We start from the raw sequence: 27,203 nt of genomic DNA, 5'->3' as shown, positions 1-27,203 counted from the left end.
CAGAGGGAAGGACAGCCAGGTGTGACAGCACAGACCTGTAATCTCAGCTCTCGGGTGACCGAGGCAGGAGGATTGCATCTTTCAGACCAGTTTGGGTTACACATCAAGACTCTGTCTCAGGAAAAAAAAGAAAAAAGAAGGAAGGAAGGACATTTTTCCACCATCTACAACATTGATGAAGTTTGAGGACACTGTTGGTTAGTAAGTTAGTGCTGAGAGACAAACACAGGAGGAATCCATTCAGAACAGAGAATGCGGGGAGAGGCAGGGAGGGAGGGTGGGGATCAGTGAGGACAGAGTTTTAAATTGAAAGAGTTCTGGAAATGGACAAATTACTAATGGCAATTATTAATTACTAATTACAACTGGTCACTTAAATGTGGTTTAAATAGTAAATTTTATGTTGTAAATATTTCACAATAAAAATAAAATCAAACAACACACCGAAACAAAAGCTGTCCCCCCCCCCCCGGAGGCAAGGAAAGAGTGTGCTTGAGCCACATACAGCGGGGCGCTGTGCGTGCTCAGTAGGGACAGACCTGTCATGGAAGGAGGTTTGATGCTGGCGGAGGCTCGTTAAATGGGTCTCAGAGGAGAGCAGGCACGGTACCCAAGCCAGGGGATGTCCAGAGACCACCCGGAAAAGCTGGAGGAAGCAGACTGTGGCGACAGTCCTCCCCAGATGGTAAAGGGCCACCTGCTCTTTCCAAAACCAAAGCTTCCTCTCGCATGCCTTGTCCCTCCTCCCTGGCCCTGTGCTGATGTAAAAGATGAAAAAGAACCCTGAGAGCACACAGGTAAGGGCACAGCCACAGCATCCTCGGTGATGTCACTCAGGCCAGCAGAGGGGACACCCAGATTTCCCACCCTCCAGGGTCAAGGGCAGAGCAGTGGCAGTTACTTTGGATGCTGAAAACACACACACACACACACACACACACACACACACACAGAGGAGGCCTAGGCATGTGGACAGTGCCTTCAGAAACTCCACACTGGACAGCAGAGCCAGCGGCCCTGAGGGCTCCCCTCTGAGTTCACACAGCATGACTACCAAGCTCAGACAATGTCACCTCCCCTGGGCTTCCCCCTGCCTGGCCTGGCCCTGTCCACACAAGTCACTCAAGTCCTGACAGACCAGATGCCACAAAGCATCAGAAGGTGGTGGGAAGGGCCTGGGACTTGGGCCTCCAGTCATAACTTTACCTCTTTTTAGCCATGTGGCCTGGCTCTCTCTTCCCTGCATGTTTCTGAGGGTGTCTCACAAAGTCTAATGAATCTCCAATCTTCTGACTGTTCTGAGGGTGTGCAGCCCTGAGCAAACGGAAGCTGTAATCATGGATCATAAACCCACAGGCCCAGGCCCCGGGCTCGACCTGCCTTAATTGCTGTCTTCTTCCTGCTCTGCCAACCGCAGCCTCCCTGCAGAGTTCAGAGCTCGCCCTGCAATTCATTTCTGCCCACCAGAGTTCATGGGCACCTGGGGAAATGGCTCTTGCCAGACACACACACAGTGCGTTGATGTGGTCAGGTGGCTGATAGCTGAACGAGCCAGTCTCCCTGAGGGGGAGAATAAGGCCTGTTCAGTGCCAGACTCTGACTCCTGCAAAATGGGGAGGCAGAGGTAGCTGGCCCCTCCTCTCAGCCTTGAGCCGCTGCAGCCCCCAGGACTAGGTGGCCCTTTGGGAAGCAGGCTCTGTCCACACCTGAAAGCAAGGACTGGTGGCATCAGGATCTCCATACAGTTCAAGCCCCTCCCTACTGCTCTGGCTCTCAAGGTCTGTGTGACCCTGGACACCATGGTCACCTGTCCTTAGCCAGGAACTCCCCGGGGCAGGGACCCTGCATTGTGTCACCATTGCCATATGTCTTAGCTGGGGATAACACAGAGGGGCCTCCCATGCCCAGGAGGAGCCCTAGTGGTGTGTTTACAATGGGCTTCCGCCTCCAGGTGTGGAGGGCATGTGTTCCGATCCCCAGACCCCATGATCATCCTCAGTGGTCCTGAGGTCCTACAGCCTTGGCAGCTTGGCTCAGTTCCCAGAGTGCTTGCATAGGCTGTAGCGCTCGTGGCTGGCTGATGGATCCTGGCAACCCCGGGGCATGGCTGTGGTCACGTCGTGGGCAGGGAAGGGACCCAAGGTGTCCCAGCCAGAAACCTTGCCCATGACAAGTCATGTAGCTCTGGGCTCATGGTCCCTTGCCCCATCATGCCCCTCTAAGAGCTGAGTCAGCCTGAGTGGTCCTCGACAGCACTCAGGGCTGGGAGGAGACAGAGCATGTGGCCTTGGTACCTGTTGCCTTCCCCTCTGCAATGACAAATGCCCGGCTCCTCTTAGTCACACCAGCTCCTGCTAATGTCCTCCCCTTCCTCTGTGGCAGAGCATCTTAAACATGATGCCACCACAGTAGTCCTTGTGGCCACTTCAGCAGAACCCTGTGCAAAGCAGGGGTGGGGCTCGAGGAAAATGTAGATCCTGGATCGGCCAGCTGCATCAGCCCAGCCCAGGGGCCCAGGAATCTGCATTACTGGTGCTCGGGTCATTTGACTTCTCCTCGTGTTCCTCGCCTCTACCCATGCTCCAGGGTTGGGGATCTCCCTGGACACAGCCCCACAGGACCCCCAGGGCTGAGAGGTCTCAGTGCCATGTACAAGTGTGGTGCCCAGGGATGCAAAGACAGGGAGCTCGAGAGGCAGACAGCACAAATGACACTAACTCCAGGACACCTTCCTGCGAGGGTGCCCTTCTCTTACTTCTTTGTCTGTCAAGCTCCGATTTGATTGTATACCACCTCTTCCAGGTAGCATGCCAGGATTTCACTGAGGTAAGCCTCTACCCACTGCCTCCTTGAGAAGTTCTTTCTCACCATGTGTAGTCAACATCCTGTCTGTCTTCCTCAGTGACTGGCAGGCTTCTGGGGAGGGGGGGGAGAATCGCATCAAGAACAACTCTGGCCAGGTGTTGACACAGAAGAGACTCTCCCAGCATATCTAAAGGCACTGTACTATACTAACTGTGTTAGGGACCAGTTGCCCAAAGGGCACTGTGGGGGAGGGGGCTGAGATCTGGAAGACATGCCTGCTGGCATCTGTCACATCAGCGAGTGACTAAGGACTTCTTAGGCACATGGATGGAAGACTCAACTCAAGGGGAGTTGCGATACCCAGCTAGCTGCCCACATCAGAGACGTGCCCTGCGCCCTGGTCTCAGATCTGATCAGAGACCTACCGAGATCCCCTGAGTCTCAGGGTGTGTGGGAGGACTCAGAGTCAGAAAGAAGAGGCATCCTAGCTTAGAGGAGGCCACCAGTGGAAAGGAAACCCCAGAGCCCCTGACGTGGAACAAAAATCGCCCCCAAGACTCCAGCTTGTGGTCAGATGCACTTTCCGAGGTGCCAGTCATGGGGCCAAGGTCCCATTTCAAATAAGAGGGAGTATTCATACATCCACAGCACACGAAGCACTACCATATGCCAGCACCGCAATGGCTGAAGAACAGGCGCCCCTGCCCCTGAGTGCTGACCGTCTGTGGGAAGGGGTGGCTGGAGAGAGGAAGAGATCTGTAAGAAGGGTGGCCCTGTCACTGGTAAGGTTTCTTCTTGACTCAGTGTGCCCACCTATAAAATGGGTGGCGCCTCAGGAAGGTGAAGTCATTGCTCTGCTATTGATGCCCCTATGCCATCCGCTCACGGGCAGTTTGCTCCACCTGTGGAGGGACATTCTGTTACTTCACATCTGGTACTCAGCCTGCATCTCCTGTGTTATTCCATCCGAGACCCCAGCCCATGGGACGGTGTTGCCCGTGTTCAGGGTGGGTCTTCCCACCTCCATAAACCCAGTCTAGGACTCCCTCCCAGAGGAGCCCCCAGGCATGTCTCCTGGGTCATTCTAGGTCCTACCAAGTTGACAGTCCATATTAATCACCACAGATGCTTTCTATCAGACATAGGGCTGCTGCCTCCACTGGCATTAGAGTTGGAAAAGCATTGCAGGAGACACATGTTCCTGGCCTGCTGTTCTGAACTCCATTGCCCAGCCCTACCTGCCACATGACCTTAGGCAGGCCACACTTCCTGTCCAATTGGAGCACAATGCTAGTAAATGAGAGCAATGACATCACAACACTGGGACTTATAAAGGTTGGAGGTGACACTACACATGTCCCCAGAGCACCCAGAGTCTTCAGGTGCTATAAAAACACGAGCATCGATTGCTATGAGATAAAACAATGGCTCCCTGAGGATCTGCCCGGTCAGCAGCCAGGGTTTCTGAGGTTGCCACACCCAGGGTATATTTAGCTCTCTGCTGGGGCACTGCCAGGTGTGAGCATTCCATCTGACCAAGGACGCTGAATTTCAGAGCAGCAACTAATTTCTCACCAACAACGTAGACTTCAGTCCTGCACAGAAATCCTTCTTTCATTTATGACTGTGGATGAAATCGTCACCAGAGATCACATCACACAAGCATTTGGATCCCAGGGCTGGTAGAATGCCAGGTGTCACTCAGAGTCCTAGCTCTGCAGTGAGTGGAGAATGCCATCTGGGAATGGGGAGGCCAACAGCTGCTCTCAGGGGAGCATACTTGAGACCAGTCTGGACAAAGCCATCACCCATACAGAGCTAGGAGGAAAGGAAGGATTGCCATAATGTCATTATCTCTTCATGGATTTTCCTTGTTTTAAATATCTCTCTAAGACACCGCTGTGTACAAATGTATATCCTAAATTTTGCCTCTATCACCGACTGGCACTGACGTACATTCTAAAAATCCCTTATAATTTTAATGAGTGCTTAATATTCCATCCTTGGTCAAATGTTCTCAGAGCTGTCCATAGATTCCTAGTAATCTCCAAGAACCTCTTGGGACTTAGTGAAGTCAAGACCATTTTGCTACTAAGACTAGGATGTTCTGGCCATTTGCTGATTTGGATACTGTGGTAGTTTGAATGAAAATGGTCCCCATAGGCGCATAGGGACTGGGACTATTGGGAGGTATGGCCTTGTTGAAGCAGTTGTGGCCTTGCTAGAGGAGGTGTGTCACTAGAAGGAGGGTTTGGGGTTTCAGAAACTCAAGCCAGGACTAGTGGTTCACTGTCTCTTCCTGCTGCCTGCGTATCCAGATGTAGAATTCTCAGTTACTTCTCCAGCACCATGTCTGCCTGCAAACAGTCATACTTCCTGCCATGATAATAATGAACTAAATCTCTGAACCTGAAAGCAGGCCCCAATTGAATGCTTTCCTTTATAAGAATTGCCTTGGTCATGGTGTCTCTTCACAGCAACAAACTATGACATACACTGAGTGTCCTCAAAAGGTGCAAGGTCTGAAGGCTTGGTCCTCAGGGTGGTCCTATGGGGAGGAAGAACCCTTACAAGGAGAGACCTAGGAGGAGGTCCTTGGGTCACTAGTGCTAAGCTCCTGTCTTCATCTCTTGTCCTGTTGCTGTGATGAAATACTCTGAGAAAAGCACTTAAGTGGATATTTTTGCTCATAGTTGAAGGTACAGTGCATCACAGTGGGAGGTAAAGGCAGCAGGAGGTTGCCTGGCCACATGGCATCCACAATTATCAGAGAGCTGAGTGACCATCAGTGACCAGTCACTTTCTCCATTTTATACAGTCCAAGACCTCCCTGTTTTAGGTGGGTCTTCCCAAATCTGTGAGCACAGATGATCCCCCACAGCCCTGTCTCCCTGGTGATTTTAGACAATAGTAACTGTCACAGCCTTGGAGCAGATAGTGAGGTCCCAACCTCTCCACTTCCTCATGCTTCATGCTTTTAAACTCTTCTAGACATGTCCCACCCTCACCATCGACAACTCAGAAGGGGCTTAAAGGCAATGGGCCTGCCCAATGAGGGACTGGTATCTCTAAAACTCCAGACCCAAATAGGTACTTTGTCTTCATAAGCTAAATGCCCCTGTGTGCTCCAGTCATAAATTGGGCCGGTAAGGCATCCAGAAGCCACCGCAGCAGCTGTGGTCCAAGCCAGCTGGAACACAATCCCCCACCCCATCACATGTCTTGGACTGTCCACAGGATGCTGGCTTCACAGGGATACAGGATGTGGGGTTACGGGTGATGATGGCTTTCACTGGCACGACAAAGGAAGGCCCAGAAAGGCCAGGCCAGTACTACAGGACTGGAATCCCTGAAATCGGCCCCTAAAAGAGTGCTGTGTAGGACCACAAACTGAAGCAGCAGCCTGTGGTGCCCCCACCTCAGGACCAAACAGACGAAGAGATGCTGAGGGAAGTTATAGGTAGCATAGAAAGAAGCCCAGCGAGCCAAAGGGGCAGCGATGCCTAAACCTTCAGCGGCCAAATCCTTCTGCAATGCACCTCAGATGCTGGTCTTGCAAACTTAGGGGTTAATGTCTGTTCTCCTGTGTTCTGGTCTTGCTTTGGGCTGATACCTCCGCTTTTCCTATTCCTCAATTTTAAATAAGAATGTTTACCTCAGAAGGCATAATTTCATTTTTTAAAAAATTTTATAGGGGCTCACAGATTAGAAACTTTGAGTTTCAGAAGCTCTGAACTTGGACTTTTTTTCCTTGATTTTCTTTTTCAAGACAAGGTTTCCCTGTGTAGTCCTGGCTGTCCTGGAACCCACTCTGTATACTGGCTGGCCTTGAACTCACAGAGATCTGCCTGCCTTTGCCTCCCGAGTACTGGGAGTAAAGCCGTGTGCCATCACCGCCCAGTTGAACTTGGACTTTTTGTTTGGTAGATTTTGTTGTTTTTATTTTGAATTTGAACTTCTAGGAAGCACAGGGACAGGAGAGACGTGTTGGGTCTTGGGAATGGAGGAATGTAGCCTGAACTCTGAGATGGATATGAGGTTTTGCATCATGCAGGGAGCTACAGTTTGGTTTGGGATTTTTTTGTTTTTTGTTTGTTTGGTTTTGGTTATTTTGGATTTTTTATTTCCCTAAGCCCCCAGCGAGGAAGGCTGGGTCCTCAGGTGGTACTCTTGGGAGATGGAGGCATAATCATTGGGGGTGAGGCCAAGGGAAGTTCCAGACCACAGAGAATGTGTCCTCAAAGCACACAGTGAGGCTCCAGCCTTTTCCTCATCCTTTTGCTTTCCTGCCACAAGATGAGAAGAATTACTCTGCCATGTGCCCCCACCATTGTTCCTACACCCCACCAGAGGCCTGAAAGCCCCGGGACCCCCATGGAGGGGAGCTCACCCACACCCCACCAGAGGCTGAAAGCCCTGGGACCCCACAGAGGGGTCTCACAGAAGCATTTCCTGTTTATAAGTGATTGCCATGGGTCCTTTCTGGTGATGACAGAAGCTGATGGTCACCCTCACTGTCTCCAGGCAGTAGTGCCCACATGTGTGATATCACAACCAACTGATCACAGAACCAGACATCAGAGTCTGGTCACTGTCTGTGAAGCTGGGTTCTAAGGAGATTCACAAATCTGAGGAGCAACTCCACACTCACTAACTATGCTCACGGGTTCACATGAGAGCGTTTATTACACTTTTAATCTAACAGCTTTAAAAAAGTCTGCATTTTAATTTCTAGCTCAGCAAATAACCTTAAGTGCAACCCACATAAAAGCACATCAGGGTCCTCAGCAATGCTGGGCCCTAGGGCCCCGGGAGTCCCAGAGACGCTGCTAGAATGGACCGTGGCTTTTTTGGCCTGTGATCTCTGCCTGGATGGACAGTGGATGACATCACCTTCCCTCTATTGTGGTTTCTGGTACCCAGCCCCCAGCCATGCTCAGAGCCACTCACTCCTTGGCAGCACCTTCCGAGGCAGCACCCTGCTCTCAGCAGCCCTGGGTACTTCAGGCTCACTGCTTCCCAAGAGACAGCCCTGTCCACCAGCTATGCAAGAGGCAAGCTCAAGGCATACAGGGCGCTTAAACTTAGTGAGCTAAGAGAAACATTGGTGGCACACCCTTTAATCCCAGCACCGGGAGGCAGAGGCAGGTGGATCTCTGTGAGTTCGAGGCCAGCCTGGTCTACAGAGCGAGTTCCAGGACAGCCTCCAAAACAATACAAAGAAACCCTGTCTCGAAAAATAAAAGAGAGAGAGAGAGAAACACTTTTTACCCCGTGAGAAGTCATTCTCACACTCTCAGACTATACGTACCACAAGAGGAAATGTATCTACCCACAGACTGTTCCAAAAGATGGGCTCCAAAAGATGCCCTCAAAATATGTGGAAATATGGTACTTATGTGGGTAATGGTGGTTTTGTGGTTTGATTAAGATGTTATGGAGTTAAAATCCTTGTCACTCAGGGTTGTCTGGTGGCATAACAGCTACTGTTACAAGAAGGAAGCAACGAGAATTTACATACCCAGGTCACCATGGGAAGGTGGAAGAGAGGGTTGCAGACCCTGGCCTCAGAGACTGAAGTGATGTGGCTACAAGCCAGGAATGCAGACAGTCACCCAATCTGGAAGAGACATGCACTGGCCGTACTTCAGACTGTGAGAGGCACAGCGACACACTGGCGTCAGCCAGGCTTGTCCCAAGCCACTAGTGGACACATCTGTGTTGCTCTGCTTGTTCCATTTGGCTACCGGGGACAACCAGAGCACCCTCCTGGACCTTGGCTCTGTATTACAGTTTCCAGGTGACCAAGGCCAGCACGAAAGGCCCTGGCTTTAGACCATCTCCCTTCACCATGAGCATCAAGAGCCAGCCAGGCCCCACATCTAAGACAGGGGAGGCATGAGAGCCCAGCAGGACACAACCAGACCCAGAGTCAGGGTTGTTCAGGGGTGAGAGACAAGAACCTCTCCAGCTTCAGCTATGCTCCATGCTACCCTGGGAACACAGAACCACACACAGTGAAGAATTTCATATGCCTTCTATGCTCAGAGGTGCCCCATGGGGATGTTGGGAGGGCTTCCTGGCACAGTGATGTTAGAGTCGGGAATGAACTCCATCAAAGCAAGATTCTCCCACAGGGAAGATGGTTTGGGGTGACTACAAAGGAGGACTTAGGGGGCAGCAAGGCTGATTCTGCCCTGTTGGCCTCCTGCATCCCGTGGCTTCTGACCCTTCCTCCACATTTGGAGCCAGCGGTCCAGAAGCTCCCCTCCTGGCTCTGTTTTGGTTGTCACTTTTCCATCTCTTCTGACTTGCCTTTCACCAATGAAGACCCACCGGATAACCCAGAATCACGTCCCCACGGCAAGGTCCTCATTTAGTCACATCCGAACACTCCCTCTACCCACGTAAAGCTGACACTGTGACAACTTCCAAGAATTAGGACAGGAGGCCCCCGGGAGCCAGTATCCAGCCCTTGCATCGTCTAAGAAGACACACATCAGAGAGGGTCAGTAGCAGCCCTGGGTTGCACAGCAGCCAGAAACCGACCTGAGTCTTCAGCAGAGAACTCCATGGGTTCAAAGGCTAGGAGGGAGGTGACAGAGCCGGGAGGCTCCGTGGTCATGTGGCCCTAGAGCAGCGAGGACAGAAGAGCCAGTGAACGAAGACTTCCAGATCATTGGGAACAGCTCTGAGCTTGAGAAGGGGCAGACTTTCATTCCTGCAACAAAGGAAGCCTCAGCCAGGCTGAGGCTAGACCCACCTGGCTCTGCCAGAAACACTAGGTGGCAGCCGCCTCAATGTGACCCTGCCATTCCTCTTCCCCCTATTTTTCCTCTCCCTTCCCTCCCTCTTCCTCCTTCTCCATCTCCGCCTCTTCCCTCTCCCCTCTCCCTCTTCTCCTTCCCTCTACCCCTCCCGTCCTCCTTCCTCTTTGCTCTCCTCTCCTCCTATGTCCTTCCCCCACCTCTTGTAACTTTTTCACCTGTCCCCTCCCCGCTCCCTTCTTGAAGCACACTGCCCAGCATCCCTGCAGAGACACCTTCCTCCACCTCGGGGAGTTTTGCTCACACCACCCAGGACAGTGTGGGATTTAAGCTCTCCCAGCAAACCCTGCTCCTAGGGGAGTCACTGCCTAGGAGAAAGACCTCAGCTTCCTCATGGGACTATGAGGATATTAATACATTCCCAGCGGCTGCAGAAGAATCAAGCCCATCACCCCTGGCGATGCCCACCCATCCTGAGACTCCCTCTGGCCCCTCCCCCAACATTCTCTCCCTCCAGTTTCCCAGGGTCCTCGCCTACATAACCAACAGCACCACCTCCCTTCTGTACCCACTGGGAACTGAAGCCAAGACCACGAGAGACAAAGCACTGGAATGTCACAAGAAATCTCGGTGACAATGAAGGTGGTCCTCGGGCCTCTGCTTTTGTGTCTACTAAAGTACCAATGGTGGTGGTGGTGGGGAACAGGCTTGAGGGTGTCATTTGCCATGCCAGATCCTGGGGACTCTGAATCATATTTTCTGAGTGACAGAGGAGCCAAGCTTGAGGCAGTCTCCATCTACATCCATTCCCTCTTCCAGGACAGGTATCAAGGAGCCATCTCTCTATCAGGAACACTCTGAGAGGCTCTCAGGCCAGCCTTGCCCTGAGAACAGACTCCTGCAGGCACAGTAGCTTCTATTCCAGCTTGCTGACTGGAATCACACTGCTGCCTCACTGTCCCTCCCTGCTCCTGTGTGTGAGGATCCCAAGCTCAACTCAGGAGACATGACTCAACACACCACAGGGACCTCTGCCCCTGAGACTACGCTGCCGGCTGATGCCCTGCCTGGGCACTCCCTAGAGATCAGATGTGTAAACAGATCTGGGGGTGTGCTGGGCTAGGAAGTGGTAAAAAGAGAGGCACACTGCAAAGTGACTTAGAAGGTAAGCTGACCGAGCAGGGGACCACTTTGGGTGTCCCCAAGTGGTGCAGGGTGTTTCAGATGTCCCTACACTCCTGCTTCCAAGTATCTGTCAGGTCTTGAAGAATCCCAAAAAGCTTGTCCTAGCTCTGCTCGTGGGTGGGAAAACTGAAGTAAAGGGCAATTGGAGGAGCATACCTAATAAGGAGGGCTAGAACCCCAGTGTGCCAAGGGGTGCCTATGCTCTCCACTGAGTACAAACTACCTTCAGACGGGGAACTCTTCAGCCTTAGAGCAGGTGGCGAGGGACCCCCTGATAGCATCAACACAGCACCTGCTTGGGACACACCTATTCACCACCAGCCAAAAGCCCCCAAGCAGAGAGCATCCAGGACCAGCCCCAGTGCTGAGCCAAACAGCAAAAATGAGGGTCTTTGATTTGTTCTTTTGGTTTTTCGAGACAGGGTTTCTCTGTATTGTTTTGGAGGCTGTCCTGGAACTCGATCTGTAGACCAGGCTGGCCTGGCCTCAAACTCACAGAGATCGGCCTGCCTCTGCCTCCCCAGTGCTGGGATTAAAGGCGTGCACCACCACCACCTGGCTAAAAATGAGGGTCTTAGAATGAAAGCCCAACTTCCACCTGCCCTAATCCTTCCCTCAGAGCCAAAAAGTCAGTTCCTGTGCATGCAACTCAGGTGCCCCTTCCCTGTTAGGCTGTCAGTCCTTCCACAGCAGAACCAAAGTGTGAAGGCCAAAAATCTTCTGATGGGGAAGTCCTTCTGTGTATATGTAAACAAAGCACTGTTAGCCAATAGGGAAGCAAGATAGGTGGGACTAGGAGTCTAGGAGGACTCTGGGAAATGTAGTGAAAGGAGCCGTCACTATGTGCTTTCCAGAAAGAGGGGACGCAAGTCTGCGTTCTCAGAAAGATAAGTCCTTATAAAAATATATATTGGTGATTATGGGTCAGTAATTAAGTCAGAGCTAGCTAATGAGAAACAATAACAAATGGTCAACAGCTTATAATTAATATAGTGCCCTGTATGTTATTTGGGGGCTGAAACTGCAGCAGGGCCCAGGCAGCTGGTGGGGAAAACTACAGGCTACAATCTTCCCCAGAAGGGAACATTGTAGAAACGTCAGACGTGGAAGACTGGCAGGCACGTTTACCTGAAATGGTATCAGTCTCAGAAACCAACTTCCTGGCCAGGCAGTATCACATACTCCAAGGTGCCCCTGTCCTTACACACAGGTACACGAAGGCTCATGGAGGGGCAATAACTTGCCCAAAGGGACACCCTGGCTGGGCGGGGCTGTGGGAACCAGAAGAGAAGTAGGCATTGTGACTGCCCCGTCAAGTGGATAGTGGACTCTGGAGGGTCAAGGTCCCACAGGCATGCTGGGGGAGTCTGATGCAGGAGTTCGAGCTGGACTCCTGAAGGGACCAGGAGTCCAGATGACCTATAGGAAGGCATGTGAGCTGAACATGCTAAGAGTCCCTCTCTTGTAATCAGAGCTGTCAACGTGTGTATCAACAAATCCAGGGGGAGACTTTGTAGAAGGCAGAGGAGGCTGCTGGAGATATGTGCCAGCAAGCCCTGTATCTGGGAAGTTGGAGCAAGGCTCCCTGGCTCAGGTGAGAAGACAGATGTGCAAATCCCTCTAAGATGCTCTGAGGTAAAGCCTCAGGGTTGGGCCTGTGCACATAAAGCTGTCATCCACGTGTCTCCAAGCAACAGAAAGTGCTCCAGCTGATGGCCAAGGCACACAACACAGGCAGAGAAAGACCAGACACAATCCACTCTACCAAAGAGACACAGGGCAGCTGAGCCCCTTGAGGTTCATATTCCAGCTCCTCCTCTTTACCAATCCTGTGACGCCAGGAACTGCCGGGACCTGCAAGGCCTCAGTTTCCCTCTGTGTGAGGGAATCCAGCACTAGACCTGTGAGGTATGAGGAAAACACAGGAGAAAGCAGATCCCCAGTCTGGCCCGGGGCCCTGAGGAAGTACCCCATGAGCATGGCTGCTGAGGTGACATATAAGCCTGTCTGTCCTGCCTGGGTGCTGAGGATACCCTAGAAGCCCTGAGCTGTGTGGTGGTGGAAACATTCCTGGAGTAAACAGAGATGAGGCGCTCCAGTTACTCTGCCAGGGACCGGAAGCCTTGGGGCTCTACGCAGCAACTTGGTTGAAGCCCAGAGTGCTTGAAGCAGCCAAGAAGCCCCCATCACAGCACATGATGGTGAGTAAATCTAAGAGTTAACACTGCCTGTCACACTGTCTTCCTGCGGGGGCTGTTTTACCTGCTCTGTGAGGCTCTGCCAGGCAGTTAGCAGTGGTAATGAGCGCCTAGCACCCTTGGTCCCCCAAGACCCTGATATATGATCAGGGAAATACAGAGGACAGCAGAGGCAAGAAGCCAGCCCAGGAGGCCCGACTCAGGGGAAGGCCTTACCACACCTCTGATGAGGCTGGTACAAGAAAGCACAGGAGGGGCACAAGGAGCCTGTGCAGAGGACAGTCACAGACTCTAGAGCAGGTGGGCATGGGGCCAGCATCCCTGAGTTCCAGCAGCTGCCAGTGTCAGCAACTGTGGCCTGGCCTGGCCCTGAGAATAGGCCATGGCCCCTTTTAAAGGGCCAGTGACAGGACAGGGCCATCCTCAGGGCTGGCCCTCCTCCTTGCCAGTTCAGAGCTCTCCAGTGTGTTGGGCAGGTGGTTTAGGAACACTCAAAGGATCAGGGGACATTCCCTTTCCTGGGATATCAGAATGGACTTACCAAGAGTTCACCAACTTCAAACCTAATTCTAGAAAATACCAAACTACCTCATTAGCAGAAACTTAATTTGGGGTAGCTAGCTTAGGAATTAACCTTGATCATCATGGGGAAAAATGTCAGAGCTTGGGAATACAGAGAAGATGGAACTAGAGAGTGACAGTCTATGGTCCTCGGAGTCCTGGCCAAATGTGACTCCTGACACATTTCAGTGTTAGGGGATTCATCTCTTGTACCTTACACAGTGGCATTGTTAGCGGAGATGGGATATGGTATGTCTGCCCAGATATGGACATGGACAATGAGATGCCCCTCTGTGCTCTGTGCAAAAGGCAGTGACTCCTACAGAATGGAGCATCCCATTTCTCTGCAATCATGGGTTTCCAAACCCACGTACACCATTCCCAGAAACAAAGCAACACTGCTTCCTGCTTTTGACTCTACATCTCATTACAAAGAAGAGCGGGCCGTGAGTGGCTCTCAGACGCCACCTCAGACATGCTGGTGATTCTCCTTCTAAGCCTTTCTTTCTTGTGTGGGAGAGCTGAGATGACATGAGATATGCAGTTTCACCCTCCACTGTTTGCTTTTATTTTTTATGTGTACCAGCGTTTTGTCAACATGTTTGTCTGTGCACACCTGTGCACCTGGTGTCTAAGGAGGCCAAAAGTGGGCACCGAATTCCCCTGGAGCTGGAATTACAGAAGGTTGTGAGCTACCATGTGGGTGCTGGGAATCAAATCCTTGGAAGAGCATCCAGTGCTCTTAATCATTCAGCCATCTCTCCAGCTCCCCTCAGCTGTTTCTTAATGAAATAGGTTTTCTTAGACATTTTCTGCTAACACTGAGAGATCATCATATCCATTGTTAGTGCCTTCCACACCTCCCTAGGATGCAAGTTTCACGTTTTTGTTTTCTGCAAAGTCTCAGAGCCTGGAGCAGTGCAGGCACATGCTGGGTACCTAGTAAATATTTCCAGGATGAAATCCTACATTCCCCTCCGTGGCTGGTGACCTGCTCTGCTATGTTAGTGGTGCCCAGGCAGACAGCTTGTGGCCAAATGCTACCCACTCCTGGGATAGGAGGAGCAAGTGCCACATTCCAAGTGTGTTAGATGACTGTACAACATACTCTTCCTTGACCCTAATGGGTGTCTGTTCTTCTCACATCCAGAGCATCCTCAGGTCCCTTCCAGGTGCCTACACAGTAGCCATGGGAGTAAAAGGTGGTTGAGTCAGGCTCCCAGGCCTCTACATGTCATGAGCTGAATTCACACAGTGCAGTCCTGACCCCAACACCTTAGTCTGTGTCTGTATGCAGAGATGAGAGGTCATCAAGATAAAATGAGGTTACTCTCATGCCCTCATCCAATCAGCATGGTGTCCTTAGAAGAGGAGGATATCAGGACACAGACACACAGAGGGACAACTCTGTGAGGACACAGGGAGAAGATGCTGCCTACAAGCCAAGGAGAGAGAAATCAGTCTGCTGATGCCTTGATCTTGGTTTTTGGGGCTCTAACCCTGTCCAAAGATAAAGTCTCTTTCTCCATAAAGTCCCTGGTCTGCGGCACCTAATTACAGAATCAAATACACACAGATACAGACATACAGACACACAAACATACACTCCTTTACCTCAGCTCAACAAGGCCTATAGCCACCTCCAGGGACATCTAGGCTTAGCAAGTACACAGGCCTTACTCAAGACCCAGTGCCTGTTGGCAGAGGCAATACAGGGTTCATCATGTCCACTCCTGGTTCAGAAGCCTTCCCGCCCCCTTCCCCCCACCGTGGTCACAAGGAATGCAATGCAAGGAAGCAACCTCTGCTCCCAATACCACTTTGCAGGCTCACTGTGTGAAGACTGGCACTGCACACACAGCTACAGAGATTCCTCCAACAGTTGGGGAAACCGAGGTACGGAGAACTGCATGGCTAGTATGCTGGATTCTGTCTGCCATGGAGTATCATCTCCTTGTACCTTGCTTTGGTATTTTGTAAACTCTTCCCTGGACACTTGAGATCAACAGGCAAACACAGTCAGGGTGGCATCCACAGGCATCAGTGTCACACCAGATCCAGCATGGAGAAGCACTGTGCTGTCAGACCCCAGCAGCACCCACTCTGTCCTCATCACAGCTGTGAAGGAACTTAGCTCAGGAGGTTGTACAGGTTACCAGGTGCTCCCGTCACCTACCAGTCTGGGCATGGCCAGGTCCAGTATCACCCCATGACACCTATCTGTGCCAGATCCCAGAGTAATGCCAGCCTTTCCCAGAGAGGCACAGGGAAGTCTTTCCCTGTTGATAGCAAAAGCTCCTGAGTTGCCAAATGTTCACAGCAGCCACGCACTAGAACCCATGTGCCTCTGTCCACTCCCCTCCACTGCAAACAAAGGCGACTCGCCACTGTGTATGTAATAGGCTGGCCAGAGCCAAGACATGAGGGACAGGTGAGTCAGACAACACTTGAGCTCCATTTTCCAAAAGTGCACCTAGAATGACAATGACTATCCACACTCCTGAGGGGCTGCTGTGTGCAGGGTTTTCCTGCTTAGAGAGGAACCGAAGTTCCGGATGAGCAGACCATGGCTGGGAAGACGCCCCAGTGCCAAGACCACCAGACACAAACACACCACAGCTCAAAGCCCAGTCTCCCTGCCATTATAACCCCAGCCCTCCTCCCCTGGGGACAAAAACTACAAATGCAGGGAGTGGGCACCTGTGCTCCCTCTGAGGGTAACCTGATTACAGGAGGGAGAGAGGTATCAATTATGGTCTGAAAGCATGGAATTACCCTACATGCACCCAGTCATTATCCCCACCGCCATTAGATAAATGTCTAGAGACCCTGCCAAGTCTGAGGATGCTCTTCCCGTACACACCCAGGTAACAGGTTGACCGTCTGGGGGGGGGGTCCCGCTTCCCATGCCTCTTGCTCTTAGTTACTCTTAACATCCACTGCAGAAGTTTCTCCTTCCTTGCTGAGGAAGGAGAGGGGACAGTCTCCTGGGAGGAGGTACTCCAGGCTGAGAGCTGTCCCAAGCTCAAACCCTCCCTATACACTTTCTCCCAGAGGAAGCAGCTGTTCATATTGGTTTATGCAATGTGAACAAGGGCCACACTGCTGTCTGTCAGTAGCAGCTTGGGCTTGGGGGGGGCAAGCTGGAATCAAGAAGTCCTGGGTTCAAATCTCTATCACTTGCCAGAACTCAAGTCATTGAAATCTGGCTGTAGCTCCTGAAAATGGAGGTCTGCCCCTCTCTGCTGGGGAATGCAAGGATCAGCCCTCCCAACAGGCCGCACTCATGAGGCTGTCAGATGGGTGCATCCCGAGGTGATGTGAAGATGCTTCCACTTCTGAGCCAAAGCCTTCCAGCTCTCGATCTCAGTTTCTCTCTGAGCACAGGCGCTGCTGGGTTGCAGGGAAGTGGGATTTTCCAGCATCGCACAGAGGCTGTCAGATCCCTTTGGGTGGGTGCGGCGGGAAAGGCAGGGCTGAGACGCTCAGGAGTGAGGTGCTGGAAGGACAACGCACACAGACAGCGACAGCGCTGGGACTGACACACATACAGGCTCTGGCACTCAGACCCGCAGCGGCGAACCTGGGTCTCTCAGGGTCTGCCAGACGCCACCACCCAGACGCTGCGGGAACCGTGCAAGGGCGGAGTCCCCTGCTGCAAAGCTCCGCCTGTCATCACACCTCTCTCCACCGTTAGGACTGCGGTGACCCAGGGCCCCTTAACAGGACCCAGGTCCCTTTACCGAAGCAACCTGGAACCCCCGCGAGAAGCAAGGAGTGGCGCCTGCCAGACATCCCTGCGCAGCTACCCTAGCTGACACGGAGGGAAAGGATCCTGGCACACGCCACGGAACTCCGCGACCCCGGCTCAGGAACAGGGGATAAGGGTCGATCTTTTGGGGCTGCACACCCTAGAGCAAAAGTTGGGTGGAGCCGCTGGACTCAGGGCTCTGCACTGCAGGTACAGCCTGATTGCTACCCAGTCCTGGAGACCCTGCCAGGGCTGCAGCTCTGAACCAGCAGATCCTCAGTCGCAGCACTCACCTGCACTCATGTCAGCGACAGCTCCTAATAGGGCGGTCCCCGCGCTGCGACAGCCCGACAACCGGGCCCGCAGGTGCGGCGCTCGCACGATCCTCGGCGCGCCTGTGGCCAGAGGCTTGGAGCACCCTCTGCCCGCAGCGCCACCGCAGCTCGGGGCTCCCGCCCCGCCCCGCCCCCTCCCCCGCCCCGCCCCTCAGCTAGGCCCCTCCCCTCGATGTGCCGCGGGAGGGTCGTACCCTGGGAAGTGTAGGCGCTACGCCCCCCACAGCCCGCCTGCGTGCCACCGCGGTTGGACGTGAGGACTACGAGTCCCAAAAGGCTGTGCGGTCCGCGCAGGCGCAGGCTGGAGGCAGGGCAGGTGCCCTCCCGCACCTGCTTCTAGAGATCTGCGGAGCTGTCAACACGGTCTAAGGGAGACAAGGGGACTGTGGCTCATCTCAGTACTGGGATCGCGAAGAGGAAGGCGCAGGGAAAAGAGATCTTGGAGTAACTGTCCTGGAGTGATGGAAGACCTCGGAACCAGATCGTCCCTTCCTTCACAGTGCACAGAAATGGGGAAACTGAGGCGGGGCGGGGAAGCAGATCAGGAGCAGTATTTAATGATACACACACACCCAGGGCGAGGTCCTGACGGGTTGGGATCCCGGTGCAGGTATCCAGACTCCGGGACTAAGCTGTTGGCCACCTCGCCTTACGCCGCAGGCGTCGCTCATATGGCTCAGCTGACGCTGGGCGGTGCACACTGAGGAGACGTTGGCACGTCCTGCCCTCTCGCCATCCTGCCCACAGGGTGACCGATTCCCTTGTGACGTCAGGCGTCCAGCGCAAGGCGTGGAAACAGACTGACAGGAGAGTCTGCGTGGGGAGGCACAGGTGGATTCTGCCGCGCGCCGGTGGTGACAACAGGTGGGCACAAGACGTTGAGAGGAAACAGGCTAGAGAGAGGACAGAGCACGGATGCGCAGCGCCCAGAGTGGAAGCGTACAAGCCGTCCGCTGCATGGAGAGGCACGAGCCACGGGCATTAGGCCCCAGTCAGGATTGTTCAAAGTAGTGCTGGGGCAGGAGCAGAAATTCCTCCCCAGTGATCAGTAACACCCGTCTATTTCAAAGGGGACCAGGCGGCCAGAGGCTGTGGCGAAGAGCAGAAGCCTTGGGGGAGCAGCATATACCTCCCGTCCTGTAAATCAGGAGACGCTGCTGGCAGCTGTTCTTGAAGCAGCAGGTACCCACAAAGAGCGGGGTCTGACTCTGGGATCTCTTGCCCAGAAAACCAAATCACCCAGGAAGTTGATAACCAAGGTAGGGCTGACTCAGCTGCCCAGAACCCTGCAGGACTGGATTTGACTTGTAGCAAATCAGTCTATTTGAATAGATTAAATTTAGACCTTTGTTCTGAGTCTGCAGGGCTGTGACCCATGGTTGACCCATGCTTTCGCTCAGTGCCTCAATTTCCCTACCTTTCCAGTCACAATGAATACCCTTGGGTTAAATTACTAATACAAGGAAAACTGTTCAAAGCTGCTAGCCTAGAGCCAATGCTGAATAAACAATAGTCAAGATGATAGGGCTTTTGACCATGATTTCAGCCAACAATGACTTGGGAAAATCAAGTCCCATGATTCACTGTTGTCAAGTTCCACTGCTGCTGTTTGAGCAGCCTGCCTGGAGAGGGCACCAGAGGCTTCAAGGAGGACACAGGAAGCTCTGCACCCTTTACAGCCAGACCATGGCCCTCTCACTGACCACTGAGACTCAGGGGCAGATGCAGATCAGATGTGAGAGACACATTCTTGAATATCCAGCCTCCAGAACCATGAGCCAAACAGACCTCTATTTTTAAAAACCTACCTGGCTCAGGTGTGTTGTCACAGCAACAGAAGTAAACATAGCACACTCACCTTGGCTAGTCTCTGTTTCTGGAAAACCCTAGAAGTGGATCTTTTCCAGGCACCAGGGCACCAGGAAAGGGGTGGGTGTGGCCCAAGGCCTGGGGCTGCTGGCATCTTCAGGAGGCATCAGTGGCCCGTGCCCTTTCAGGAAGGCTGTCTGCACACGGCTGCCTCTCATGGGATCTGCCTTCTTTCGGGTTAAGAAGCATTTAAGGACCCATGTCCCCACTGTGTTCTCCTCACTTGGAGCCTGGAATCTGGGGAGATCTCTTGTGTCATCAGGCCGAGATGTTGGAGCTGCTAGATCATTCAAAGTCATGCCGAAAGCCAAGGAAGAAGGGGGCGGGGTGCACAGGAGACAGGGCGGGATTGTCAGAGCCCCCGGTGACATCCAAGGGTGCTATGTCACTCTGGCCCTCAGGAGAGTAGCCTAACCATTGTTTGTGGAACGTAGATTCTATAGGATGAGGCACAGAACAAATAAACAGCCCCTGGCCTGTGGGCTAGTTAGTTCTGAGTAGTATGAGCCAGACACTGCTTTCTCTTGGGCAACAGGTTATAAACATGAGTGTGTTCCTGGAAGCATGAAGATAAAAGATGAGGGAAACAAATGATCTTGAATCTGACAGCGCAGCTAGCAAGCTCAGCCCATCCTGCCATGTCTTGAAGGAAAGTTTCTTCATGGTTGGGGCCTGTGAGGCTTCCTGAGACATGTGGGCTGTGGATATGATGAAGGCTCTTTCTTTTTCCACCAGCGCCCAGAGGACAAGCTCAGGTCCCTGCCGTGCTGCTTTGCTTCAAAACAAAGAGCGTTTGTCTTGGGAGTATTCACTTCCTTTTTCAGATACAAGGTCCCCAGAAACATGAAAGGACAGCAGGTGGAGCCCCTAGTGTCAGCCTCCTGGAGACAGCAGGTAGGGTGATGGCAGATGGCAGAGAGTCAGACCCCAGTGGCAGCCAGAGTTGGATGGACCTTACATGAGGCTTGGCTCAAAGCAGAGAAATGGAGGATGGGTGTGAAATTGTACTTGAGCAGCCAGGACTGCTGTGCCTCTGTGCCAAACCCTATGGTTTAGATGCATTGTCTCAAGGGTCCTAACATCTCCATTGTCACCACTAACATTTTACAGAAAGAGAAACTGAGGCACTCACTATTACCAAGTATGACCATTAGAATATTAGAATGTACCCAGAAGAGTGAGCCATTGGGTCATTGGTGCTGTGCCCTCCTGAATCTGCCATTGCCTGCAAAGGACGTAAGACTCTAAGAACACACATGAAGTAAGTGGTTAAAACAGGAGTCCTGCCAGGCGATGGTGGCGCACGCCTTTATTCCCAGTGCTTGGGAGGCAGAGGCAGGTGGATCTCTGTGAGTTCGAGGCCAACCTGGTCTACAGAGCAAATGCCAGGACAGGCTCCAAAGCTACACAGAGATACCCCTGTCTCAAAAAACCAAAACCAAAACAAACAAAAAACCAGGAGTACTGTTCTACTGGGTCACACCTTGTGCTCTGCCTCTGGCTGACAGGAATGCCCACTCTTCTGGAAAGCACAGGCTAACCCTATGGGCTCTAGTTAAGCCTTCTCCCTGTAGCAGGCTCTCCTGAACCTGCTAAGTCAGTGTCCTCCGTGTCCAGGTCCTCACTGATCACCACCATGTGACTTCAGAGCCTCAGCTTCCATCTCCTGCCTGGCTCCATCGCTGCCAGGTGACAGTAAGCCTTCCTCATCTTAGTGTCCATAGTGCACCTCCTGGTCTCTAGAGACCCCTGGGGTCTCTAACCCAAGGAAAAGATGCCACTGAACTATGGGGTCAATGTGTGCCCCACATTGCGACTCTACTGACACCCCCACTCCATAAAAGAAAGAGGCTAGACCTGTCAAGCCTCTACAGCCTCCTGCCCATCTCCCTGGGTCTGAGGAAGTTTCCCTTAGGGTGACTCTGGGCAGTGTGCCACAAGGCAGTGAGGCTCACCTGGGACCTGGTCTAGAAAGGTATGGGTCTGGAAATGTAGCAGTGCTCAGTTCCTGCCTGTAAGGCAGCCATGGCAGAGGGAGACCTCCTCTCCAGGGGCAGGACCAGCCTAAGCCATGGCCCCACATGGAGCGGAAGCATTGATCTCTTCACAGCCCAGGAGAGAAACAAATGAAATAGGATGTCATTGTGGGCCTTCCCAACCACTCAATAATTTAAAGTCATGCCATGTGAAACCAAGAGAGAGGCCAGCAGCCAACTCACTGCTCTGCACTGCTCTGTCAAAGGCAGTCTCCGCAGCCAGCTGGGGGTGTGGTACACACTTTTGATTCCAGCACTAGGGAGACAGAGGCAGGTGGTTCTCTGTGAGTTCGATGCCAGCCTGGTCTACACAGTAGGTTACAGGATATCCAAGGCTATATAGATAAACCCTGTCTTGAAAAACAAACAAAAGCAGTGTCCACACCTGGGCAGACAGCTGAGGCCCACCATGGCTCACCTAAGTTCTTCCTGGGGTACAGAGAAAGGGGGGGATGCAGGGATGATGGCCATCAGCCCGGACTGCTCCTGCTTCCCACTGATGCTGGTATGAAGTGATGTACAGGTACAACAGCGTGTCTTCCATCACTGAGCCATCGCGGCCCCGAGGCCCATGGTTGATCTGAGCCCTAGAAAGAGGCAGAGCACAAGGTCACATCTGAGAAGTAACACACACGAGGCCCCAAACTGCTAGCCACTGGACAGGCTGTACTCACGCAGCAGAAGCAGAGGAGGAGCCGGGAGTGTGTGGGAAGGAGAGCACATAGCAAACACTGGATGAACAAGCCCTGTGAGGGCTGTGTAACAAATACCACAGGCTGTGCTGAAGGTGGGCTCGAGCCCCTTAGAAATGTCTTCTCCCAAACCTAAAGGATGGAAGCTCAAGGTGGCCGGAGGGCTGCCCTTTCTGAGGCTGCTTTGTTCTGGGCCCCTCTCCTTGTCTTATCAGGAGCACCCCTTCCTCTTCACGCTCTGCCCGTCCTCTGGGTGTCCCCATCGCATTTCCCTTCTCGTAAGGATCCAGCTGTGCTGGGCTGAGGCCTATCCTAGTCTGCTCACCCTAACTCTGACATCCTCAATAGCCTTGTCAAAGTCATATGCTGTGGTGGCTGACATTGACTGTCAACTTGGAAGAGTCTAGAACCATCTCAGGCCTTGTGCATGAGAGGGCATCTGTAGGAGTGTGACTGAGATGGGAGGAGCCACCCTGAATGTGGGCAGTGCCGTGATCAGTACCGGGGCTTTGAGCAGGGAGAACCAGGCCAGCTCCAGCTAAGAAATGCTGTCCCTCTACAAAGCAGGCAGAGCAGAGCCCCGTGTGGGAAGGAGGGGCTAGGACTTGGTTTTGGGGGACGCGTAACTCAACCCAACATATGAGGCGTCCGGTCTCAGACTCCACAAGGAACCCCGTGATCCCTCCAGAACTGTGGATGCTGCCCTGGGAAGGAATAGGCAGGTGTACAGGCTTCTGGGGCAGGAGGAACAAAGTGGGAACAAAACTAGGTCACCAGAACCAGGTCCCCAAGGTCAGAATCCCCTGGACTCTGTCAGACACACGTCCCATTTACTGGTGGTGTACCCATTCAATGACAATGAGGTCACACAGCTCAGTGGTGTCTTAGACGACAGCTGTCCCTGATGGAGAGATCAGCTCTTGTCCTGGGACCTGAAAGGACCCATCTAAATTGAGCCTGGACTTGGTGTCATTGAGCAACTCCAAGCCTATGGTCATTTGCCACCTGTCACAGGCTGACAACCAATAGCTTTCTTGGGTGAACCAAGAATCCTCCCTCTTTCATGTAGAGAACGGGTCCCAGAGGATGTGTGTTGTGGAACAGGGGGAAGCTGACCCTCAGCCCCTTCCTGCACACCTCACTCCAGGCTCCACAGGCCCAGCTCCTTCTTCTGTCATCCCATGATGTCCTGGTGAAGAGTGCATCTGACCCACAGTTTCACCAAGACTATGAACAAGGCCAGTTTCCCTTAAGTGACACCACTGGGCCATCTCCACCAGGATTTCTTTTACAGGTTCTAGACAAGGCACTGGGAGCAGAGGGTCATGTGGCTCATGATAATACAAAATGTCCTGCCAGGGAAAAATCAAGGTAAGTGTTCTGATTTCTGCATATGAAAGCAAAGCCAAAACCAACCTGAGACCACGGCCTGTCCAACTGCGATGTCTGCCTCCTAGGGTCCTCATGCTCTAAGGAGCCATCCACACCCACTGTGACACCTGCACAGCTCCATTTACCCTAGTGCCACTCATCTGCCTTGGGCTCCACCCGGCCCAATTGCTGTCATACCCTGGGAGCCCTGTGTGGCTCTGCAGAGTGGGTACATTTCTACATTTATCTGTCTTGCTGTCCCCAGTAGACTCCGGTTTCTTCCTCTGTTCTGACTCTCACCCCTGCCATTGGGTTCTCCAGCCCTGATCTCTCTTTACTCTGCCCCCCTCACTTGGGCAAACACACTGAACCCATCCTTTTACCACCCACCCATCCAGCAATCTAACCATTCACCCACCTATTCATCTGCTGTGTCACCCACATCCATCATCCATCTAAATATTCATCCACCATTCCACCACCCATCCATTTATCCATCCATCCACCCACCTATCTATCTACCACCATCTGCCATCTGCCTACCCTCCCACGCACCCATATATTGATCCACTCACCCACCATGCCACCTTTTCCACCATCCACCCACCCACCCATCTGTATCTCTCAGTTGGCTTCTCTGGAGAGTCCAGATTACCACCTCTCTGTCTTTCAGCTGCTACAGCTTAGGCCTGGCCCAAGTGTGACCTATTCTCAGCTTCTTACACCTCATCCTAGCACTTGCTGCCACTTTTGTCCCCCTGACATCTGGGAATCCATTTTGGCACAGTTCCAAGTCCTGCATTCAGGTTCCTGAGCCTGCTTCTGCTTAGGCATGGCCAAGTCCTATATCTTTGGGGTGGCCACATCCACCTCTTCTTGGTCTCTTTGTCCCCATCCTGATCTCCCTGTCCCTCCTGCAGCAAGCCAAAGGCATCTGCTAACAATGCATATTGGCCCTGGAGGCCTCCCTGCTGAAGGCCCCCACCTGCCTCTTCCTTGCCCTGCTCGTGGCTCCTGCCTGGTGCCCAGCAGTCAGCCCAGCTGTCACCTCTTTCTGGAAGTTCCAACCTGGGTAGCGGACTTGGGTGTTCTTCTGAGTTCCCACATGTTCTGGGTTCCCCCTTTCACAGGTGGTAAGCTTTTGCATGCTGGCAGCCTCTGACAAAACTGAAGCTGATTTGGGGAAGGAGCCAGGTAAAGGATGGAACCAGGGAACCAAGGCTTTTCAACTCCAGGAACAGAATGCTAACACCCCAACTTGCTCTAAAGAGGACTTGGGGTCCTCCCAGGAAAAGCTTTCTATAGGAAGATCATAAGAGCAGCAGTAAGAACATTCATCTTAAGGAATAGTGGGGAAAGACTAGTCGATGCTGCAGGGCTGCACCCGAGCTCCCAACCTTGCTCAGGGACTGTGGTCAAGCTCCGAGCCCATACAGTGCAATGGATGAAGGCACAGCTGCCACTGAGCACAACCCTGTCCATGGGATTAAGACCATTGCTGTGGGGCTCACACTTGCCACCCAAGACTTGTGGAAATTGCTTCTGCAGGTCCAGAGGGGAAAGTCGTCAGGGCTTCACGCAGAGCCACGATCAATGTAGTGTATGTCTCACGGGGCTCCTTCTACCCATTCTTTCCCTTCTGTCCTGTTATGCTGCTGAACACAGAAGTTTGGAGTTTACTCTGGGTCTCCAAAGTGTTACATGTGTATACACATGTATAGTCTCATTATTATTTTTAACGTGTGTGTGTGTGTGTGTGTGTGTGTCGGTATGTTGCATGTGAATATGTGAGTGCAGGTGCCCAAAGAGGCAAGAGACATTGGATCCCCTCTGGATCTGGAATTACAGGTGGGTGTGAGTTGACAGCATGGGTGCTGGGAACCAAACTCTCAGCTCCTCTTCCGGATCAGTATGTGCTCTTACCTGCAGCACCATCTCTCCAGCCCCTCTCCTCACAGTTTTAACAGTATGCATGCAGTACAGAAAAACAGCGTTTTAACATATATAAATAAGAATACTTTAAAACTGAAGTTACACATAATTTTTACAGGGAAAATATGTGGTGTCTTCCATTTCCGGGGACACTTGCTGGAAGTGGCTCTGTTCAACATGTGTATTTACTGCGCTGCACCCTGGTGGGAGAGTGCTCCATTGCTGCCTGCTGTCACAGAGCACCATCGCAAGCCTCTGCCCTCACCGACAGAGGAACAGGATAGAAGCAACGGTTTTCTGCTGGGTTACTTCCCAATTCTGAGGCTTTGGTGCCAGTGTGTTCCTAGCCTGTGACCACTGTGTGATTAGGCCCAGGATGGGGAAGGAACTGCCTTAATCTCTTCTAGTCTCCTGGCTGGTTACCTAGTTACCTGACTCTCAGTTCCCTTGCTTCTAGTGGTACCCCACCCAACACACAGTTGACTGAGAAGCAAGCTAACCCCATGTCTAGTTCAGATGGTTCTGGATGATTACAGGATGAGCACATACCATGAAGACAGCACTAGACCACTTCAGCCGTCACCCAGAGTCCCCTAGACACAAAGGATTCTATCTAGGAGGGCAGAGGACCCAAGTCTGGCAGCTGGTAGGCCAACTAGTTGAGGAACAGTGTCTCTGATCCTCAAGATGATTTCAATGATGCCCCTCCTGGTCAGGACATTTTAGGAGTGGGTGCACACCTGTGACAGCCACGCCTCTCATGGGAAGTCAGCCTGTGAAGGAAGTCACATTCAGGACATCCTGCAAGAGTGAGCCCAGAGCCCCTGGATCAGGCCAGTCCTGAGATCTACCTCTAACCTTTAGGGCCAGAGCCAATGGAAACCTTTCTGTTTGAGCCAAGTGGACTTGAGCTTTTCTTGTTTTGAACACCCTTCCTGAGCTCCCAGATCATCAGGTTTTTACTCCAATGGAATGAATAAATGCCAGTGAGATTAGGCATCCTTGGTATGGCCTTGAGGTTTGGATTGCTTCTGCCTAAGTATGGGACATCCCAAGGTCCCACCTCTTGTTTGTTCCCACTTCTGACAGACATACTCAGAGAAGCCCTGCACCTACGGATGACCTGATCCCTCTCTAGAGTTAGAAGGGAAGATGAAAGGCCCTGCTCCAGGAGGGATTCAGAGGGAGCAAAAGGCAGCAAGTACCAGGCAGAGTTCCCAGCACCCCACTACCAACAAAGAAAAGGAGGACACGCCCACAACAAAGAAAAGGAGGACACGCCCACAGTAGCGTAGTCTCCAGACTCCAGTTTCTCACCCCACAGGGCCTTTTGAAAACCCCACTGAGCCCCCACAATCATCCCTCCATTGCTAATATACTTGGCAATATTGTCCTTGTAGGTACAGGAGGAAGGGCTTTAGAGTAGACTTCATGGCGAAGAAGGTATGACTTTTTAATCCCAGACCAGGGCATCCATTTATCTTTCCATCTACCTGATGCTTGGGAAGCTCTGGGTATTAGAAGGACACATCAGCAGGGCTGTTGTGGAGCATGCCTTTAAACCCAGCACTCCAGCAGTCTGCCTCCAGGAAAAGGCAGGCAGACCTCTATGAGATCAAGGCCAGGACAGCCTCCTGAGTGCTGGGATTAAAGGTGTGCACCGCCACCAACGCCCGGCCAGCTCTCTCCTTCTAAGAGCAA

General features: G+C 52.5%; 1 protein-coding gene and 1 long non-coding RNA gene across 4 annotated transcripts in view; one reads left to right on the top strand and one right to left on the bottom strand.

Moving 5' to 3' along the window:
* Positions 1-17,718, bottom strand: part of Ablim2 (actin binding LIM protein family member 2) — a 127,060-nt gene extending 109,342 nt beyond the window's left edge. For 2 of the 3 annotated variants that reach the window (XM_040746965.1, XM_040746968.1), the window contains exon 1: positions 17,561-17,718. Coding sequence is in view for 2 of the 3 variants with exons in the window: in XM_040746968.1 (XP_040602902.1) it covers positions 17,561-17,570 (10 nt within the window). In the remaining variant the exon portion in view is untranslated. Of the gene's footprint in view, positions 1-9,354; positions 9,527-17,560 lie in introns of all 3 variants that reach the window. The other variant, XM_040746966.1, reaches the window with a different exon arrangement.
* A 208-nt stretch (positions 17,719-17,926) lies between these two features.
* Positions 17,927-26,501, top strand: LOC121140791. Its single transcript, XR_005877703.1, has 3 exons — positions 17,927-18,466; positions 23,494-23,570; positions 25,621-26,501. It is a non-coding gene; the product is annotated as an uncharacterized LOC121140791 (long non-coding RNA).
* Positions 26,502-27,203: the final 702 nt, after the last annotated feature.

The sequence above is a fragment of the Mesocricetus auratus genome, unplaced genomic scaffold (genome assembly GCF_017639785.1).
Source record: "Mesocricetus auratus isolate SY011 unplaced genomic scaffold, BCM_Maur_2.0 Super-Scaffold_100006, whole genome shotgun sequence".
NCBI classification, from domain to species: Eukaryota; Metazoa; Chordata; class Mammalia; order Rodentia; family Cricetidae; genus Mesocricetus; species Mesocricetus auratus.
The sequence above is the reverse complement of the archived record's forward strand: the minus strand, read 5'-3'. Positions and strand labels throughout refer to the sequence as shown.